Raw genomic sequence first — 22,773 nt, forward strand, 5'->3', positions numbered from 1 at the left:
AGCTCCTGACTGTGGTGACTGAAGGATCAGAGTCCTCCAAACGCCCGAACAGCCAGCGCCTTTAGGAGTTAGCTATTCCCAATACGTACCAATGCCATCCGGAATCGTTTCCAGTAAGTTCTGGGAAATGACTAAATCTGTTAATGAAGTCAGGCCACTGATTTCTTCAGGAAGTCTTTCCAACCTGTTTTCAGAGACATCTAAGCACAGCAGGTTCTTCAGATTTCCTATTTCCTACATCAGTGACACAGAAAAAGAAACTCATGCTTAAACCGGCCATAGCACAGAGAAATGTCTTACAGTGATATTTTGCAACCAAAACCCAGAGTAGTACTAAGGATGTTTCTTCAGCATCTATCTAGATGTGAAGATTAGAGTAAGTTTCCAGACCCTCTTCCAATGAAAACGGGAAGCTGCATGAATCAGTCACAGAGCTGGGAGCGATGCCAAGTCCTCCAACTTCAGGCAGGCAAGGAATCAGTCACTTAACAGATGAAGAGATTGGCACAGAGAGAGAACAAACAACTTTAAGGTCACAGGACCAGGGGGAAATAAGAGGCTGGAAACCAGTTCTCCAAGTTTGGAATCAATCAAGGGAACCCTGAGATTTTTCTCTGTTAAGAAACCATCTACTTTTTGTCTCCCATGACAGGTAGTACTTGTTACAACAAATATCAATGCAGCTGCTTCCCAGAAAAACTGGAGCATACAGACCCACTGACACATTTAACATCAAGGGAAGAAAGAACTCGCATACTGCTTTTAAGAAAAACAGTCTACCCAGGAGTGGGACAAGTACCTGGATGAGTCTAACAGTCTATTCAAGAGTTACCCTCCCTTCCCTTCCATTCACAAAAGTCCATGTTTTCTTTTTTTTTTTTTTTTTTTTAATATATTTTATTGATTTTTTACAGAGAGGAAGGGAGAGAGACAGAGAGTCAGAAACATCGATGAGAGAGAAACATCGATCAGCTGCCTCCCGCACATCTCCCACTGGTGATGTGCCCGCAACCCAGGTACATGCCCTCGACCGGAATCGAACCCGGGACCCTTCAGTCCCGCAGGCCGACGCTCTATCCACTGAGCCAAACCGGCTTCGGCCCATGTTTTCTCTTATAACTGCTTCCACTTTTCCATTCCACTGCCACTCAATTAAGTGCCCACTCTCATTACCCTCTGCCCTGGACTGTTAGCTCTGCCTCTTGGTCTTTCTCTACCCAAGTTTGTTCTACAATCTGGCTTCTGTATTTCCCTCCTGGAAACATAGCTCTAGTCACATTATCAGACCACCCATCTACTGAAAAAAAAAGTCTAGTGGATTCCCAATGTCTTCAGAAGTACAAATTCCTCAATCTATATTTAATTTGGTCTAATCTATTCTTTCCAGTTTATCTCCTACCAATATGCATCCTATGACCCGCCCCTGCATTTCCTGTCATGAGAAAGCAGACTAATGTCTATTAATTTCACACCTGATCCCTGCAGTTGTTCTGCTTTTTCATTAATTCCTTTTAACAATGTCATTGTATCCTTTTCTTTCTGTCATCGATGGAGACAAAAGTAATTCTGATTATTTGAAACTGTCTGGTGTGTTTAGTACTGATTTAACAGAAGTTTATACAAGAAAAGCAACTGAGATATTTAAATAACCATTTAAAACACAATCACTGGTATTTTAATTTCTTGGTGTTTAGGATGTGGCACTTTGCATATAATCATTTATGCACGTTTGCACACACATATACTCTTCCCCCCTCATGTCTAATAGCTGGTATTTTATTACTTCCCTGACAACTTCCTGGTATTTCCCCTCTCCATCCTTTGACTCCTAAAATAACTAGAATTCTCTCAATCAGGATTTCTCATATTTTTCGAGAGAAATCTAAGTATCAAACCCCCACAACACCAATTGCTGATCAGTCCTACCCTTTGCCCAAATGCAGCCAAGACCTCAGAGATGGACTCAAATTAGTTCCTACTGCCACTAGCTCTAAGTGATGTCATGAAAAATCCGGGGCTACTGCTACATCAGGTACATTTTCACTCTGGACCTTCTTTCTAGTGTGAAGACTCCCTGGGCGACATGGCATTCCCCACCTGAAGTGCACAGCCCACCACACTGGTGCTCACTGCTGGGCAGAGACAGATGAGAGGTACTGTCAAATACAAGCGCCTGCCCATCATGAAATAAACCCTGGCTTTAAGACTGGCTGGACTAAGCACCAGAGGATGAAATTCAGTAATAGTTGGAGGGGAAAAAATAATAGGAAAATGCCCATTTGTGAAATAAAGAATTTTAATATTGCTTTCACACTACTTACAGGGCAAAATGTGGTCAAAATTATGCTCAAGGCACATCATAAAGAGTGGCAGAAATGCATACCATCAGAATCAGGGGTCCCAGTAATTTACATATTTGCTGGGCTAGACGTAAGCCATGTGGGTAGCAAGGATTAATACTTCACACACTAAAGGATATAGTTTCTATCTTTAGAAATAGAGGGTTGGGGCTCTCAGTTTTTCTCTGGCAATACAGCATAATGAATGCTCAATATATTTCTCCAAATGTGCTCTTTCAACCAAAGTTTTTGGTTTTTAAGATCCCTTTTACAGCACTGCCAGCATGGCTCAGTGCTTGAGTGTCTACCTATGAACCAGGAGGTCACGGTTCGATTCTCGGTCAGGGCACATGCACGGGTTGCGGGCTTGATCTCCAAATAGGGGGTGTGCAGGAGGCAGCTGATCAATGACTTCTCTCATCATTGATGTTTCTATCTCTCTCTCCCTCTCCCTTCCTCTCTGAAATCAATAAAGATTTTATATATATATATATATATATATATATATATATATATATATATAAAAATCCCTTTTAAAGAAACTCTCATGTAGAAGCAGGGAAGATATGAGAGTGGTGGTGGCTACTGGTTTATGTTTTGGGGGAGAATATGTGAAATTACCACATACCTGAGGTAATTCTGACAGTTGATTTCCATCCAACCAAAGATCCTTTAGATGTACGAGAGCTCCGATTGATTCTGGCTAAAACAAAAAGAATAATGTTATGGTAACAAAAATCCAACTTTGTCTTCGATTAAGAAAGAAAAAATCCTATTTTCAACAGTTAATGATGGAGTACCACAGAGGATGTCTGTTGGTATGTTTCTAATATCAAGCCCCCTTCATAAGAGCACCCCCAACACTCAACAATGCCAGTCATGTCCACGTATGCCCATCATCTCTGGGCCTAACCCTCCCTGCCTCCCAATCACAACTCTTTTATTATATACTAGAGGCCCAGTGCACAAAATTCGTGCATGGAGCGGGGTCCCCTCAGCCCAGCCTGCACCCTCTCCAATCCGGGACCCGTTGGGGAATGTCTGACTGCCGGTTTAGGCCCAATCTCTGGGATCAGGCTTAAATCGGCAGTCGGACATCCCTCTCACAATCCTGGACTGCTGGCTCCTAATCGCTCACCTGCCTGCCTGCCTGGTCGCCCCTAACGCCCGCCCCTGCCAGCCTGATTGCCCCTCACTGCCTCTTCATGCCAGCCTGATTGCCCTAACTGCCCCTGCTGCCGGCCAGGTCGCCCCCAACTGCCCCCTCCATGCCAGCCTGGTTACTCCTAACTGTCTCCCCCCCCGCCCCCCCCCCCCCGCCCCCCGCCAGTCTGGTTGCCCCTCACTAACCCCCTGCCAGCCTGGTCACCCCACGCAGCCTGCTTGTTCAGTCATTTGGTCATCCCTCACTAACCTCCCTGCCAGCCTGGTCATAGGCAGCCATCTTGTGAGGGTTAATTTGCATATTACGTCTTTATTATATGTGATGTTTTTATTGATTTTAGAGAGAGAGAGAAAGGGAGAGAGCAACAGAAACATCAATGATGAGACAGAAACATTGATCAGCCTCCTACATACTCTCTTACCGGGGATCGAGCTTGCAACCTGGGCATGTGCCCTGACTGGGAATCGAACTGTGACTCCTAGTTCATGGGTTGATACTCAACCACTGACAATTCTTAACCCATGTGAACTGTAACACATTCTTTTATGCTGCCAAGCTAAACATGTGGAAATACTGGTTTAAAAGCATCCCTACATATCTCTCTCAAAATTTGTGTTCATAAGTAAGAAAAAAGTTAAATTCAAAGCACTCTACAACACAGACTTACCAAATTGTATATTTCATTGTTTCCTAAGTCAAGTTCTTCTAGTCTCCGTAGCTGAGTAAGAGAGCTATTAAAAAAAAAGAAGTTCTTAGATAATACTTAGAAATGCCAACCAATGCGGTATTCCCTCACTTAAAACTAGTTTCTAACAATAAGATTATTTGGATTTTATTAATATTGCACAGGACGGACCATTAAGAGAAAGCTGACATCTCCAAACTTTCCATAAGATACAGAATCTCTTTCTGACAAAATACTACAGTACTTTTTTTTTTAATGTTTGCAGAAATTCATTCGGTACAAAATCCCTCTTATTTTCCCCAGAGACTCACTCAGGAAGATATGTAAGAAGATTCTCTCTCAGTTCCAGTGAAGCCAGGTTATAAAGACTAGAAATGAACAGACGAAAAAAGTGTAAGGAAAATTCCTGAGATTCTTCCTACTCCCCCTCCCAATACACACTCCATAAGGAGCAACTCTTAATGAAACCTGAACATTACTTCCCAGTGGGAAACTATCGCCACCACCACCCCCATTAACAACAACATCACCTCTACCTCCCACATTTTAATTTTAAAAGAAAAAGAGTAGTAATCGTCACTATAAGGCACCCTCATTCAAATTTCTTGTTCATTTAATATATGCAAGTAACTCACTAGCAATCATCGAAAGACAACCATTCCCAGGACCAAGACAGAAGCAGGATATGTTCTCCTAGGCTCCAGAATGTCAAAAATGTGCTGTTACCATAAAAACAGTTATCTTACGGAGCTCAGAGCTCTTCTTCCAAACATCAGCAAGAAACCACCCCTGTTTGACAGTAGTGGGCACTCAGTCCAAAGAGCCCAAGTGCTCTACTTAATGAAGATCATAAACCAGGAGCAAGCGGTCGGAGCTCTATGGAAATAACTGATTTAAATGCATTAGGGATAACGTAATAGCACAGCTCACATGGTGCCTGGAATGCAAGTCTGACTCAGTAAGTGCAGCTATTATAATGTTTCTTTTATTTCTATTAAACCCCAGAATGGTACTCTTTTCAGCAGATTCTGCTGCCTCTTGGGTATAATCCATGCCTAACAGGAGCACCATGAAAGGCGACAGGTGTTCTCCCCAGACACTGATTGGTGGCAGTTCTGCATCACCAGCAACCTCGGCATCCAAATGCTGTCAGCACTGGCATAACAAATTGACTCAGAAGATGACTGATTTGCCTGTTACTCCAACAGGCACTGTACTAAGCTCTATACCAATTGAAAGTTCAAGTTTCTGCTAACATCACCATAGTAACGTCCAGATTTGGAGAATTTTTATGTGTGAGCACACAGACATTATCCCAACACTCTAATCTGCCTTAATCCTCTATTTTCCTTCCAATATACAAGCCGGAATCATTGGTACAAACAAAGCTGGTTTCATAACACTGGAAAATGGAAACGTGATTGCATGAACAGTATATTTATATACTTAAAGCCCATTTGCTTGAAAATATATTTTAACTATACAATGACATGCACAAATTCTGTGTCACCTCCAATTATAGAAACTGAATAATAGTTTTCACAATTGAAGCAAGAGCAAACAAATAAAACACTTTAGAATGCATTATTTTTGAAAAATAAAAATCCCTGATAATAAGCAATTGTGAATTTAATAACATCCTCCAAATAAAATGCAAACAGGTGGGAAGCTGGAGCTGTCTGGTTCCACTTTCTCTGGGCCACGTGTTTACACAAAAGAAATAACACTGGGAAGGAGAGAGTGGTGAGGACCCCAGCCAGTATCTACTTCAAAAAGCAATCACAAGATAAGGGTGATAAATAAGATTTTAAAAGACGTTGCAAAAGTAAAGACTTCAAAAGAAAGAGCTTTGTTTTCAGTTTTAAATTTTCATGTGACCCCTTAGCCAATTTTAATGCGGAGGTGGTAATCATTTGGCTATTTTCACATTTATATTTTTAAAATCACTACTAGAGCTGTCATTTCATATCTTCATTACTTTCACACCTAGCACTGTGACACACTAAAGACATCCTCACTAAATACAAGGGGGAAAGAAGGCCTTTGCTTCAAAAACTTTCCTCATTGGGCATCAGAAAAAGCTTGTTAAGGCAGTTTGACAGGCCTTGGTGCTGAGTGTGCTGCTTACCAAGGTCTGCAGGCTTCACTGAGGCTTTTCCTTCCTGAAACACAGGGACGGGGCCGGGGAGACACCTGCCCACTGCATGTGGCAGGAGGTGCCTAGCAGGGCTCCTTACAGGGCTCACCTCTTAATTAACAACAATCAGCACCAGCGCTGGGATGACACAATCAGGAATGTGAGGCTTAGTGTGAGGTCCATTGGAAAGTGGCAAGGCCACAATTCAAATCTGGTTGAGAGCCAACACTGCAGGCCTGCTGCTTCCCTGCCCCCCAGGCATTCTCTGGAACTTTCTGGTTATCATTTAAATTTTAAAAACAGCCGAAACCGGTTTGGCTCAGTGGATAGAGCGTCGGCCTGCGGACTCAAGGGTCCCGGGTTCGATTCCGGTCAAGGGCATGTACCTGGGTTGCGGGCACATCTCCAGTGGGAGATGTGCAGGAGGCAGCTGGTCGATGTTTCTCTCTCATCGATGTTTCTAACTCTCTATCTCTCTCCCTTCCTCTCTGTAAAAAATCAATAAAATATATTTAAAAAAAAAAAAAAAAAAAAATTTTAAAAACACCTACCAATTTGGGATGACTACATCTTACCTTCTTAACCACAGCAAGGACACTGGGATTTTTGTTGGTTTACATGTCATTTTAAAAATATAATACACATTTTTTAATTATCTTTAAATTTTGTCTTGAAGATAAAAGGCATAGTCAGCCACAGTAACTAAGGAAATAATGCTTGAGCAAAAATATTGCAAAGACTTACAGAAATATGCAACTTAGTAACGTCATGCTAGATTAAACACATAGTTCCCACTCCTATCATGTTAACATCCAAATATAATGTCCTCTTAAGTAAAAAAGGTCTGACTCAAAAGCTCTTAGTTTCTATTGCTTTTGGATAGTAAGGAAAAGATGACTCTCCAGGTGTTACAACAACAAATATATTTTGTAACCTTTCTAAACTCAAAAATTAACTTAAATAAAATAATAGCCTTTCTGAGGTAATACTTCCCCATAATTTTAAACTATTTAAAATGAAGAACTCGAACATTATAATCAGACTACGGACCCACAGATGAAAGTGTCCCTCTGAAAAGAGTATGTGGAGTCTGAGAGGCCAGAGCCCCGGCTCCAATCCTGGCCTGTCCCTCACTAACCAGCTAAGGTGCTTCACCACTGTATCTCAATTTCCCCTAAAATGAATACAATTATAACTTCTTCTTCTTCTACTACTACTACTACTACTACTAGAGGCCTGATGCACGAAATTTGTGCACAGGGGTGGGGGATAGGGAGTGGGAGGGTCCCTCAGCCCGGCCTGCACCCTTTCCAATCCAGAACCCCTCAGGGGCTGTCTGACTGCCTCTCGCAATCTGGAACCAGTGGCTCCTAACCACTTGCCTTCCTGCCTGCCTGCCTGATAGCCCCTAACCCCTCTGCCTGCCTGCCTGATCGCCCCTAACCATCTCTGCCTTTCTGCCTGATCACCCCTCACTGCTCCCCTGCTGGCCTGATCGCCCCTAACTGCTTCTGCCTCGCCCTGCACCAAGGACCCAGGATTCCCTCCACTGACCAGTCACAGGCACCCAGGACCCAGGCCGGCTCCGCCCGGACCAGCTGCAGCCGCAGGAGACCCTGGGCTGGTGGCTTCGCCTGGGCCGCAGCTGCTAGCACTCAGGACTGTGGGGCGGGTGGCTTGTCCCTCTCCTGGGCCGCAGGCACCTGGGACTGCAGGGTGTGCAGCTTGTTCCTCTCCTGGGTCACAGCCCCAGCCACTGGTGCCCGGAACTGTGGAGCGGGTGGCTTGTCCCTCTCCCGGGCCACAGGCGCAGGTGCAGCTGCTGGCGCCTGGGACCACGGGGAAGGCTGCTTGTCCCTCTCCTGGGCCGCAGCCTGGCTGGTCCCCATTTCTCTCTTGCAAGCTCATTTGTGCCTGGCTGGTCCCCATTCCTCTCTCCCCAGTGTTAAGTGTCTGAGCCATTACAGTGTGACAGCATGAGGGTATGACAACCATTTGCATATTAGCTTTTTATTATATAGGATGGCAAGCTGAGCATAATCTATTTACCCTTCTTGTGCCTTATTTCCTTGAGACAGCCCCTTTCTTAAGCACAGCCCAGTACCTTACAAGTCCGTGTACTCTGAGTTGGGGGTCTTCTGAAAGATTGCTCGAAGATGTTATTAACCACAGGAGTCATCCCCACTAGAGAAAACTCTTCCAACAACAGCCCTACAGATAGTGAGCTGTGGCACTGACCAGCTTTTAATCAAATCATGCATTGCCCATAACTGATGACCAATAGGAGAGACAAGAAATAGCTAAAAAACAAACAACAACAAAAAACACCCAGTTTTGACTAACTCCCATCTCCCATATGAGCCCAACATCAGGTATAATATGGACTAGTCATTCTGAGTTCAAAGAATCATTAACTGATTCTAGAATGAAATCATGGGTTTGATGCTCATCAGTTCTTGCTTAAGCTACCAGCCCCACTCCAAAATCGGTTCTCCAGACTGTTCTGCAGCAACAGCTGATGTGAAACAGGATCTGCCTGAATGCATATTTAGACCAGAAACATGACTTGAAAATGAATGAATGAATGATCTCCCTTCCTAGTCTTTTTTTAAAAATATAGTTTTATTTATTTCAGAGAGGAAAGGAGAGAGAGATTGAAACATCAATGGTGAGAGAGAATCACAGATCAGCTGCCTCCTGTACTCCCCCTACTAGGGATCGAGCTTGCAACCCAAGCATATGTGGGAATTGAACTGTAACCTCTCGGTTCATAGGTCAATGCTCAACCACTGAGCCACACCTGTGGGCCCTTTCTAGACTTTCAGAATATAGCATCTTCAACTGAGACTTTGGGACAGTGCCCTCCCCATCAAAACAACCAATTCATTTCAATGTAAATGTCTTTGCATCTCTTACATCGCCTAAAAAAAGGAATTCAGTGCTGAGAAATGTTGGATTGGAGCCCAATTCTGTGTGCTTCACAGGCCAGGCTCTTAATCACTAGGCCAAGAAAAACAAGGAACCAGAACTCCACATGCATTTATCAGCCTCTTCAGCCACAACATGACATCATAGGGACAAAAGGAAAGTGTCAGGTATTTCTAACACTTTTACAAATGTGACAAATATTAGACATTTGAGATGTAATATGAAATTACTGATCTTTAGTATCCCTAGTAATAGTGATATCAGCAGCTTACAATATGACACATTTTGTTACAAGTGCTTTACAAGAATTAACTTTATGGAGAAAACTATACACAGAGAGGGAACTTGAACAAGGTCTCATACAACTGTAAGTGGCAAAGCCAGCACTCACTAAGGAATCCGCACTTTTAACCACTATCTTCTGCAGTCTCTTTCTTGAGTTAAGTCAAGTTTGTGAATAGGCAATACATTAATATATGTGTAAAGCAAAGTATACAGTGTGTTTTCCTCCCATCTTTGCCCCCATCTATCTGGTTTCCTACCACTGAGACCCTTCTCATGGGAAATCACCTTTGCTGTTAGTTGTTTCTGCATCCATCCAAGAGTTTTCCTTTAGGCAAAGACAAGCAGGTATAAATATATAGTCTTATCCTCCTCCTTTTCACATGGAAGGTAGCATCCTATACACATCTGACACTGCTTTCCTCACTGAATAGATTTTTGTCTCACTTCTCACCTGGAATATATACATTCCAGTATATATTTTTCACTGTCTAGCCATGCCTTATGTTTTCAAACATTACCCTATTACAGTTATTTTACCCTTCAATTTTAATTTCTGGCAAGTTAAATTTCTATGCAACATTGCTGGAATGACCTCATCCTCCTCTCACAAAAAAGACATGATTTTCTATTCTTACTGTAACTCTCACCTTTTCTGTCAACAAATGGGGTCAAAACAAAACCTAACAAGCTCTTGCAGGAAACGAGTGTGAGCCTTTCTTCTCAGCACACTAAGGCCTACTGTTTTACACAGCTCATGATAGCAGGGGCAAAAGTAATACTCTTTTCTAAGTCCGAATGTAGGCCAACTGTATTTTTAGGATTCTATTTCAGGGCCTGGGGGAGTAGTTACTTTAAAGAATTTACATCTGTACTCCACTATATTTTAATAAAAACCCTTTTTAATCCACTTGGATTCCCCCCACCCTTTTTGGTGGCCAAAATCATTAAGAAAGTAAAGAATAAAATAAATTAAGGTAGGCCAAGCAAACAAATGACAGTATACTATAAAGCCATTAAAATATAAACTCTATAATTATGGCAATGATACTTAGGGAAAACAATAGTGATGGAGATAGGGGGAGTGGTTTACATTCATTATACTTCTGCTTTTTAAAAAGTTAATATTTTTATTGATTTTTAGGGAGAGAGGGAAAGAGATAGAAACACTAATGAGAGAGAAACATCTACATAGATCAGCTGTCTCCTCGCACCCCTTGCTGGGGATAGAGCCTGGGCATATGCCCTGACTGGGAATCGAACCAGCAACCTATGGACCTCCTGGTGCAAAGATCGACACTCAACTAAACCACATGGGCCTGACTGTACTTCTGCTTTTTAAATACAAAATTAGTATTTAAGAAATCTCTGGTTACATACTTCCTTATGGTGGCTTTGCTCCAGATAGTTTTCTAATTTTTTTAAAAATAATACCTATTTTGCCGAAACCGGTTGGCTCAGTGGATAGAGCGTCGGCCTGCGGACTGAGGGGTCCCAGGTTCAATTCAGGTCAAGGGCATGTACCTGGGTTGTGGGCACATCCCCAGTGGGGGATGTGCAGGAGGCGGCTGGTCGATGTTTCTCTCTCATCGATGTTTCTGATTCTCTATCTCTCTCCCTTTCTCTCTGTAGAAAATCAATAAAATATATTTTTAAAAAATAAATAAAAATAAATAAAAATAATACCTATTTTATAGAAACTCCAAGGCTTCACAAAAGAGCATTAAATATGATTATAGTTTTCAAAAAGATTTGTTCTTTGTAGGAAGCCTGCACTAATACAACACAGGTAAACAGCCTAGCGCAGGCCTTATCAGCAAGGGCCACATGGCTCACTGAGTTCAAGGCCACTAAAATTAACGTCACCATCCCCAAGGGTAGCAGTGACAACATCAGACCCACAAGCTCTACTTCAATCTGCCAGTGAACCCAGGGGTATCGACTGGCTCTATTTCTACAACAAACTGTCATACTTAAAAGTTTATTGATAATAACCATTTAATAACTGACAATTATGTTTGGGGTACTATGTCAGTCTATTACATGCATTTCTTCTCCTTCAAAAGGGCTATTTTTTTTTAAAGAAAAAATGTTCAGATAAATAGAGTAGAGATGTTTAGACATATTTAGGCAAACTTACTTTTTTTTTTGAGGGTATTTGTTTCTTTATGGCCAAGGATGTGAAAGCTCATGGAGACAGATGCACAAAGTAAAGAGAGGGCGCAGGCTCTCAGACTGCAGCAGGGGCTTCCCCGACCCTCAGGATTCCCCACGAGTTCCCAGTGGGGTTTTATACTTTCCCACCTTCACTGCCACTCCACATCACGTGAATGTTTTGGAGGCTCTAGTATGGGTACCAGGTGCAAGTAACTGAGACAAAATGACCTCAGCACATTCCTTATGAGTTGACACTACAGAGTATTTTCAGTAAGAATAGACCAGGTCACTTTCCCAGGTATACTATCATCCTTAAGCAGCAACAGGTTGCAAGTTTGCCTAAAGTCCATCCTTTTCTTTTACTCATTGAGCTATACTTCACATAATATAAAACTCACCTTTTCAATGTGCACAATTCAGTGGTTTTTAGTAGAGTCACAAGATTGTGCCAACATCACCACTACCTAATTCCAGAAATTTTTCATTATCCCAAAAGAAACTTCATGCCCATCAGAAGTCATTCCTTATATAACCCCTTCAACCTCCACAACCGCTGCCAACCACTAATCTAGATTTCTGTCTCTATGGATTTGCCTACACTGGACATTTCATATAAATGAAATCATACAATATAAGCTTTTCCTGGCTGGCTTCTTTTACTTAACATGTTTACAAAGTCCATCAATGTTGTAGCAATGTATCAGTACCTCATTACTTTATTTACTTATTATTTATTTATTATTAATTATTATTTATTTATTTATTTATCATTTTGAGAGAGAAAGAGAGAGGGAGGAAGGGGGAGAGAGAGAGAGAGAGAGAGAGAGAGAGAGAGATTTGTTGTTCTATATCTATTTGTTGTTCTACTTATTTATGCATTCATTGGTTGCCTCCTGTATGTGCCCTGACTGGTGATTAAATCTGTAACCTGGGCATATCTGGATAACACTCTAATCTAATGAGCTACCCAGCATACTGATGGTCCCCAGGCGTGTAACCATGTAGTACAGGGTGTGAACATAATGCTTTGCAGTGGAGAGAAGGCAGAGCAACCAGCGTGAGGTTTCAAGTGTACAACTCAAACAACACATCATCTGCACACTGCATCGTGTGCCCACCGGCCCAAGCAAAGCTCTCTCCATCTCCCCTGTGCCCACCTGTACCTACCCTTACCCCCAGCCCCCTTTCCCTAGGGTGTCACCATGCTGTTGTCTGTGTCTATGTGTTATGTATATGATTTTTTGCTTAATCCCTTCACCTTCTTTTATCCAGCTCCCCAACCCCTCTCCCTCTGATTGTGGTCTTTTTAAATTTTTTGGAATATCAAATACTGGTGTCTTGTTCACAAAACCATACTATCTGCAAGATGTTGTTTAGCTTGGTTAAATGCTCATTTGGGAATCCTTTGGGAAACCGAAGAATCTTTGCCTTGAGGAAAGTTAACTTTCAAATAATGATTTGCTTAGAGTGTAGCATACCTGTGCACCTATGAGATTTCCCAACAATTCACCATTTCAACTTGCAAATATGTTTTCAACACAATCTAGGAAAACAGAGGTGCCCCATCTTCTCCAGGGAGGAGTCCATTCTTTGATTGTTTCTTTCTACTACGCGCAAGCAGGCTGTTACTTTAACATGCACAAATCTTAAATCCAACAGGTAGAAATCAGAAATCTTTTGCTATGGCAACAAATTATTAACCACTAGGAATAGATAACTCTCTATTTCCCATTTACTTCTACAGATTAACCTACTAAGAGGCATTTGATTCATTTATCTGACAGCCCTACCCCATATTCTTACTTTCTGGGTGATTATTCAGCATAAGGTTCAAGCTCAAAGTGGAATTTTATTTTGGAAACAATAAGTATACACAAGGCTATAACAGTAACACAGGCTGATTAAATCTAAAATCAAAACAAAACAAAAAACCCACTACCCTTATTACTGGTGGAAAATGCAGATACCAGAGAAGTTTGGACATTGACAAAAACAGCTATGGATGTTATTAGAAAAGATGAGATTAAAAAAGGGGGTAAAATATTGTAACTTACTCTAAAATGATTCCTAATAACATTTTCCACTGAAATAATACAGTGGGCAGTGAGGGAGCACTCTGATTTAATAAGAAAATATTTTCTCTAAAAACATTAAACCTTTTTAAAAAGACATGAATTGGGATAGAAGGTCAGGGAAAGGCCGAGAAAGGATGGGAGGAAAAGTACAAGGAAATCCTATTCCAGAGACCCTGAGAAGCAGGAGGAAGGCGGCATCAGCCTGAGTATTTAAATGAGTAATACAAGGTGGGCAAAAGTAGGTTTACAGTTGTGAGTATGGGAGTTTATTCTTGCATTATTATTTATTAACTAGAGGCCCGGTGCACAAAAATTTGTGCACTGGGGGGGGGGGGGGGTCCCTCAGCCCATCCTGTGCCCTCTCGCAGTCTGGGACCCCTCAGGAGATAATGACCTGCTGGCTTAGGTGTGCTCCCGGGTGGCAGAGGGCAGGCCCAATCCCTAGGTGCAGCCCCTGGTTGGGCTCAGAGCAGGGCCGATTGGGGAGTTGGGGCACTGCCCCCTGTCAAGCACAGAGCAGGGCGGATCGGGAGGTTTCGATGCCACCCCTAGTCACGCTCAGGGTACAGCCGATTGGGGGGTTGGGGCACCGCCCCCTGTCACGCACAGAGCAGGGCCGATCAGGGGGTTGAGGAGCTCCCCCCTGTCACTCACAGAGTAGGGCCAATAGGGGAGTTGGGGCACCGCCCCCTGTCACACACAGAGCAGGGCCGATCCGGGGGTTGGGGCGCTGCTCCCTGTCATGCACAGAGGAGGGCCCATCAGGGGGGTTGGGGCTCCGTACCCTGTCACACACAGAGCAGGGCCTATCAGGGGGTTGAGGAGCTCCCCCCTGTCACGCACAGAGCAGGGCCCATCAGGGGGTTGGGGAGCTCCCACCTGTCACGCACAGAGCAGGGCCAATCAGGGGGTTGGGGCGCTGCCCCCTGTCACTCACAGAGCAGGGCCCATCAGGGGGGTTGGGGAACTCCCCCATCACGCACAGAGCAGGGCCGATCAGGGGGTTGAGGAGCTCCCCCGTCACTCACAGAGTAGGGCCGATAGGGGAGTTGGGGCACCGGCCCCTGTCACACACAGAGCAGGGCCGATCCGGGGGTTGGGGCGCCGCCCTTTATCACCCACAGAGCAGGGCCCATCAGGAGGTTGGTGCGCCGCCACTGTCACACTCAGGGCAGGGCCCGTGGGGAGGTTATGGCTCTACCCCATCACACACAGAGCAGGGCCCGTGTGGGGGGGGGAGAGTTGGGGCACCGCACCCTGTCACACACAGAGCAGGGCCGATCAGGGGTTGGGGCGCTGCACCCTGTCACACACAGAGCCGCAGGGCGATCAGGGGGTTTGGGAGCTCCCCCCTATCAGGCACAGAGCAGGGCTGATCAGGGGGTTGAGGCGCCTTCCCCTGTCAGGAACAGAGCAGGGCGGATAGGGAGGTTGTGGCCCCGCCCACTGTCACACACAGAGCCGCAGGGCGATCCGGGGGTTTGGGCGCTGCCCCCTGTCACGCTGATCCAGGTGCCAGGAGGCCTCGCGGCTCCACTGATCCTGGTGCTGGGAGGCATATTACCCTTTTACTATATAGGACAGAGGCCTGGTGCACGGGTGGGGGCCAGCTGGTTTGCCCTGAAGGGTGTCCTGGATCAGGGTGGGGGACCCCATTGGGGTGCCTGGCCAGTCTGGATGAGGGACTGAGGGCCATTTTCAGGCTGGCGGGTGACTGAAGCTCCCAACCGCTCCTTTTTTTCTTTTTCTTTTCTTTTATTCTGGGCCAGCTTTAGCTCTCAGGCCTCGCTGCTGAAAGCAGGTTTCTGGCCTTTGTTTACCTTCTGTATTTGATACAATGTTGCGGTCCGGCTGGCTGAAGCCCGGCTGACTAAAGCAGGTTTCTGGGGTTTTGTTTAGCTTCTATATTTGCAACATAGTTGCTTAGAGTTGCAGCTGAGAGGCCAGCAAGTCAGGCGGGGAACGTTGGAGTCCGCCGTCACTGGAGCAAGCAAGCCTCCCTGTTCGCTTCAGTGCATGGCTGCCGGCCGCCATCTTGGCTGGCAGTTAATTTGCATATCACCCTGATTAGCCAATGGGAAGGGTAGCGGATGTACGGCTAATTACCATGTTTCTCTTTTATTAGATAGGATTATTGTATAAACTATAAACCTTTTACCCCACTCTGTATATTAATTAGAAACATATGAAACTTAACATAGCAAAAGTGCAAGTGCATGAAACCCACAATAAAAACACTCGTTTCCTCTGCAACTCATACCATGAACTCAGGGGTGGACTTGGGACTTCATTGATTAACTGCCTCCTGCATGCCCCCTATTGGGGATCTATCCTGCAACCCAAGCATGTGTCCTGACTGGGAATTGAACCATGACCTCCTGGTTCACAGGTCAACACTCAACCAGTGAGCCACTGGCCAGACTAAAGGGTGCAATTCTTAATCAGCAAGAAGTCTGCTGGCACAATGTTAAGACATCAGTGTGAATCTGGGGAAAATATGGACTTGCTGCTGAAACTGGATTAGCCAATGGTCTTCTGCCTACACAGGAGGGAAACTAAGAGAAATGTTGCAGAAGAGACATTTGTCAGATACACTGTAATTCTCAAAAAGCAAGTTCCTGTTTTGTCTTAGAATTTAGGCAGGACAGGTAAACACAGAAATCCTTTATGACAGTGGGGGACATGGGTCCACCAGGTAAGGCTGGCCATACAGAGCTTTTATTTTAAGTGGTTAAGCATAAGCCACCAGCCTGATTCAACCCACTGTATGTCCTAGAGGCATGGAAAAGATCTGCTAAGATAATTCAATTAAGTAATCTCTGGAAATGCAGAACAGAACATTTATTCATCAGCTTATATTTTCCTCAAAGGATTTATTTCTTGTCATGGCTGTCCTCCCCAACCTCTAAGCCAGCACCATGGAAATGTCCCCATCGCATCCCACCCCTCCCAGTTCTGCGCCTGCTCTCCGGACACACCACTCTCAGCCCCCATCCTCAGGACGACAGCACACACACGGGCAGGCACAGCTGTTGTTCAGGGAACGCTCTCTAAGTTCTCAATGGAGCCCTCCGTTGGCTCCCTTCCCCAACATGGTGTAAAATTACCAAGAATGGTAGCTGCTAATAGTATTTACTCACCACCTACATGGCACCTGGCACTTTGCTTAAATACTTCGGAACCCATCAATGTAAAGAGAACTTCCAAACAACCTGGGGTTTTCACTAGTAACAAGTAGCAGGATCCTTTTCAACCATTAACTTACAAGGGTAATTGGTTGCAAAAACACAGGAGGCTGGCTATGATCTTTCTTGTGGGTGAAAGTGAAGACTACGTAAATGGCTTTCTGAGCAGAAAAACAAGAATTTAAAAGAGAAGGAGGGTAGAATGGATGATACAGGCGTCCTTTTGCCCTGATATACAGAAACATCCCATAAAAACTTACTTGCCAATGTTTTCAGGTAGGGACTGTAAGGAGATGTCATTGACAGAAAGACATGTCAAGTTCTGTAATTCAGGGAAGCTTTCTGGTAATCTAAAACAAAACAAAAAGGTTGTTAATTAGAAATAAAAGTGTATATATAGTGTAAACTAAGGTAATTATAATGATCTCTTCTATATGCTAATTGAAATAACCTCTGTAAAACAGAAGGATCTCTTACCCTTTGAGACAGCATGGAGGGACCTGGAGAATATTATGCCAAACGAAATAAGCCAGTCGGAGAAAGACATGTATCACATGATCACACTTATATGTGGAATCTAATGAACAAAATAAACTGACAAACAAAACAGACCCAGAGACCGTGAAACATGCAACGGACAGATGAATTTCAGAGGAAAGGGGGGGGGGGGATGTGGATAAGTGGGGAGGAGTAAAATGGGGACATCTGTAATACTTTCAACAAGATAAATTTTAAAAAACTAAAAATGCTATGCTCATTAAACACTTAAATTAAAACAACAACAACAAAGAACTTCTTAAAAATTACATTATGCATAGCAAGTTTGCCTTGTCTTCCTATATATAAGACACTTATAAGGAAAAAAACAAGTACAGGTCATGATAAACACTTGTTGGTAGGGTGATCCAGAAATAATTAAAGAGGAAAAATGCAGGCTTTAAGAATAAAGGAGGGGAAATGTGTGACTAATGAGTGCTGTGTGAAAGAAAATGATAGTCACTGCAGCTAAGAGTGAAAAGACTTTATCGATTAGCAGAAAATAAAGAGAAATTCTAGCCCACACAATTATAATGAAACACATGACAGCTTATAATACCCATAGCAGAGCTATGAATTGCTTAGAATTGACTAGCTGACAGCCAACTGCTACTTTCTTAATATTTTTCTTTTAATTTGACTTAAGATGCCAATCACTTAAGATAATAATGTTTCACTATGTTCTACACAAAAGGACATTTTTCATACTTCCCTTAAACTCCACTGAAAAGCAAGGTTTCAAAATAAACTATAAACTCAGAAAGAAAGTTTACTTTCAATATTTCTATGGTTACCGTATTTAGGGAGAGGGAAAAAACTAATTAAAGGCAGAAAAATCTCATTGCATGTAAAATGCTGAAGGTTCTTCTACATAAATCAAAGGTAGACAACAGAACACATAACTTATTGGGGAGGGGGGGCTTGCTTTAGTGATAGTCTCTAGATTAGAATCTTCCATTTTTTTCCTTCCAGGTTTCTTTTTTGAAAAGCAAATACTAAGTTACTACTTGACATTTAATACAGATAATTCCAAACTTTAACACCAAACCCAGGCCCTGCAAGGTAAGAGTATTAACTGGAATTTTCATAATCATTGACATACATTCTTGGTAATGATTTTTACAAAGCTGAAGCCTCTTCCATAGTGTAACAGAAGTAAATTTACATTAAAAATTTTATTGATTTCAATTATGATGATACAAATTATATTTTTGCCTGAGTTTTTACCAGAAAATATATCATTTGATAATTTTAAAACTAGATAAAATGACCTTAAATATAAGAAAAATGAGTTTTTTAAATGGATGATTTGCTTTTTCCTAGCTGTTAACATTAAGAGCCAAGCTAGATTAAGTACTGAGGAAGCACAGACTGAAGGTTAGGAGAAAGGAATTCTAGTCTGAGATGCCACTCAGGGGCTTCATGATCTCCTAAGATCATTTAAATCAGCGGTCACCAACTGATGGTCCACGGACCACTGGTGGTCCGTGAGGTCCGAAAGGTTGGCGACCGCAGATTTAAATTATTTGAGCCTAACTTTATTTTGCCATAAGTAGGCCAAGCTAAATAATTTTTATGGCCCTTTCAACTCACAAACATCTTAATTCTTAAAACAGTGCACCTGCCAAATTAAAAGGACTTGACTTTAAGAAACTTGCCAAATATGAGGCCAGGGAAAAGCCCAGTAAATCCTCATACAGTGTGGGTGTGTGCCAGGAGCGAGTTTTAAGATAATGGTAAAGTCCTACGTCAGCAGACATTAGAAAAGGAAGGCTAGAGAAGTAGAAAAGGGGATTAAGCAATCAACTGGTTAAAAAAAATCAAGGGCAGCATAATGAATATTTCCCAGCTGCCTAACTCGACTAACTGCCTGAGGGATAAATAGCTTAGTGAGTTCAACAAACATTTACTGAATGCTTGCTCCATTCCAGAAATTATAGTAGGGTTGGAAATATATCGATAAATAATAGAGGAACACAAGTCAGCATTCTCAGTCTAGTCCTGGAGTCTTGGTCAAAGAAAGAACTTAAATGTAAATGTCAAGTGTTATGAAATAAGTATGCACAGAGGATTATGGAAGACCAGAGGGGGAAGGGACTGTTGGGATTAATCAAGACAAGATGCTCCAGCTGTACCTAAAGGAGGGTGAAAGGGTTGGCATCATCCAAAAGAGAGAGATGTGAAATGAATGGCCTGTGAGCACTTTATGGCAGCAGAGCATGATGTCTCACACAGGTAACTGAGGGCAACGAAGGTGGAAAGACAGACCAAGGTCAGAGAGGGGTGGGGGAGAAGGCAGAGCACATCAAGGAGCTCGCACTCTGTCTTACAGGAGCAGGAGCTAAAGGTTTGAAGAAGAGGAACAACTGCATGGAAGATGGTTAAGAAAGAGGTAAGACTCGGGCACAGTGATAAGTTAGAAAGCGATTAGATTACAGCTTACTAGATCACTCTTTTTCATAAAAATAAATAAATGCTAATAGTGACTTCCTCACTGAAATTCAAACAGGGGAAGCCAGAAATATTTTTAAAAACATATTTACTTCTGGTGGAGAACCAAGATGGCGGCGTAGGGAGCGGACCTGTGTGTGCTGCTCTCTCACAGCATCATTGAAACTATCAACTATGAAGTAAACAACCGCCACTCAGAACCATGGGGAAGTTGGCCCAGTGGGAGATCTACAACTGGAGGAAAAGAAAGAAGCGCAGTGAGACTGAGTGGGAGCTACGGAGGCACCAAAACCAGAGGTACGCAGTCACACGCCACGCGGGCTGCAAATGGATTCTCGGATTTTTACGAACCCTCGAATCCTCTGGGCTTGCTCCGGGCGGGTCTCTGAGGCCCCAGATCCCACAGGGAGAGGCGGCCACGGCCTTGCTGTGGTCGGAGAGCGAGGGAAGCTCTGATACGCGGCTGCTCGCCGGCACCGAGGGACAAGAAGTCCTGGTGTCCCGGGGAGGCGAGGGGCGCGGAGACGCCGCCGTCGCTATTTCATCCATGCTGGTGACTCCCTGTGACCCCGCCCTACCCTCAGGGCTGTGCCAGAGGCACAAGAGGGAATGACTGTGCTTTTACAAACTCTCAAATCCACTGAGCTGGTTCGGGCGGGTCTCTGAGGCCCCAGGCCCCAAGGCGAGAGACGGCACGGCCTTCCAGCGGTCAGGAAGCGAGGGAGGCTCTGGCGCTCGGCTGCTCGCCGGCACTGGGGGACGCAAAGTCCTGGTGTCCTGGATAGGCAAGGGGCCACTGAGTCTCCGCCCCGGCGACTCCCTGTGATCCCGCCCTACGCAATTTACATTCCCATCTGGGCTGTGCCAGACCCACAAGTAGAAGCGCCTTTTCTTCTGCAAACTTTCAAATCCACTGAGCTGGTTCAGGCGGGATCATGAAGCACCAGACCCTACGGGGAGAGGCAGCACGGCCTTGCAGCCATCAGAAAGCGAGGGAGACTCTGTTGCACAGCTGCTCGCCGGCACTGGGGGACACAAAGCCCTGGCAGAGAGTCAAGGGGCCGCGGAGACTCAGCCAGTGCTATTTGCTCCGCCATGGCGACTCCCTGAGTCTCAGCCTTAATCAATTTACATCCCCATCCAAGCTGTGCCAGGTGCACAAAAAGACCCACCTGCGCTTTTGCAGCCTATCCCAACAAATTGCAGACTTCAACTGCTCGCAGCCATGAGAGACACACTCAAGAAGCAGACCCAAGAGAACCAGGATGGCGGCATAAGGAAGAGACCTGTGCGTGCTACCTCGCACAACAACATCGAAACTACCAAATATCAGACAAACACCTATCATACAGAACCATGGGAAACTTGGCCCAGTGGAAGCTCTACAACTGGAAGGAGAGAAAGAACATTGAGACTGAGTAGGATGTGACACCAAGTACAGAGCCCAACCCAACAAACTGCAGATTTCAACCCCTCGCATAGAAAGAAGCGCATAGAGACTGAGTAGGATGTGCTGAAGCACCAAGTACTGAGCCCATCCCAGCAGGCTGCAGATTTCAGCTCCTTGCATCTGGGAGGGACGCAATCGGGGGGCAGAGTCGGGTCCGGGGCCGGCCAGGGCTGGGCCTGACTCGGCCGGCACTGTGGAACTGCTGTACCAGCAAGCGCACAAACATGCCCACTGGTCCCAGTCTCTGGTGGGGCGCTGCGGGACAGCAGACAGGCAGTCTGTGCACTTGGTGGAGGGCAGGAGCGCTGGATGTGCAACCACCAGGAATGCCTGGAGATTTTGTCTAGTGGGGAGCCGCCGGCAGGGGACAGAGGGCCAAACTTCCTGTTTCCCCGGTAAGGCTGGGATGGCCCCGGTGAGGTTGAAACGGTCCCGGTGTGGTAGGGACGACCCCGGTCAGGTCGAAACGGCCCCGGCGTGGTAGGGACAACCCGAGTCAGGTTGAAACGGCCCCCGTGAGGTAGGGACGACCCCAGTCAGGTCGAAACGGCCCCGGCGTGGTAGGGACAACCCCGGTCAGGTTGAAACAGCCCCGGTGTGGTAGGGACAACCCCGGTGAGGTTGAAACGGCCCCCGTGAGGTAGGGACGACCCCAGTCAGGTCGAAACGGCCCCGGCGTGGTAGGGACAACCCCGGTCAGGTTGAAACGGCCCCCGTGAGGTAGGGACGACCCCGGTGAGGTTGAAACAGCCCCCGTGAGGTAGGGACGACCCCAGTCAGGTCGAAACGGCCCCGGCGTGGTAGGGACAACCCCAGTGAGGTTGAAACAGCCCCCGTGAGGTAGGGACGACCCCAGTCAGGTCGAAACGGCCCCGGCGTGGTAGGGACAACCCCAGTCAGGTCGAAACGGCCCCGGCGTGGTAGGGACAACCCCGGTCAGGTTGAAACAACCCCGGTGTGGTAGGGACAACCCCGGTGAGGTTGAAACGGCCCCCGTGAGGTAGGGACGACCCCGGTGAGGTTGAAACAGCCCCCGTGAGGTAGGGACGACCCCGGTGAGGTTGAAACAGCCCCCGTGAGGTAGGGACGACCCCAGTCAGGTCGAAACGGCCCCGGCGTGGTAGGGACAACCCCGGTCAGGTTGAAACAGCCCCGGTGTGGTAGGGACAACCCTGGTGAGGTTGAAACGGCCCCCGTGAGGTAGGGACGACCCCAGTCAGGTCGAAACGGCCCCGGCGTGGTAGGGACAACCCCGGTCAGGTTGAAACGGCCCCCGTGAGGTAGGGACGACCCCGGTGAGGTTGAAACAGCCCCCATGAGGTAGGGACGACCCCAGTCAGGTCGAAACGGCCCCGGCGTGGTAGGGACAACCCCGGTCAGGT

The 22,773-nt window shown here is 45.3% G+C and overlaps 1 protein-coding gene across 3 annotated transcripts in view; it reads right to left on the reverse strand.

Annotated features, from left to right (window-relative positions):
- LRRC1 (leucine rich repeat containing 1) overlaps positions 1–22,773 on the reverse strand; it is a 142,975-nt gene that overhangs the window by 25,835 nt on the left and 94,367 nt on the right. For 2 of the 3 annotated variants that reach the window (XM_070418390.1, XM_070418387.1), the window contains exons 4-8: positions 17,214–17,303; positions 4,501–4,557; positions 4,172–4,235; positions 2,968–3,042; positions 90–234 (exon numbers count right to left, since the gene is read on the reverse strand). In XM_070418390.1, coding sequence (XP_070274491.1) covers positions 90–234; positions 2,968–3,042; positions 4,172–4,235; positions 4,501–4,557; positions 17,214–17,303 — 431 coding nt within the window. The remainder of the gene's footprint in view (positions 1–89; positions 235–2,967; positions 3,043–4,171; positions 4,236–4,500; positions 4,558–17,213; positions 17,304–22,773) is intronic. The other variant, XM_070418388.1, reaches the window with a different exon arrangement.

This window comes from Myotis yumanensis, unplaced genomic scaffold (assembly GCF_028538775.1).
Source record: "Myotis yumanensis isolate MYYU_CA2020_CCGP unplaced genomic scaffold, mMyoYum1.0.hap1 SCAF_6, whole genome shotgun sequence".
Taxonomy (NCBI): Eukaryota; Metazoa; Chordata; class Mammalia; order Chiroptera; family Vespertilionidae; genus Myotis; species Myotis yumanensis.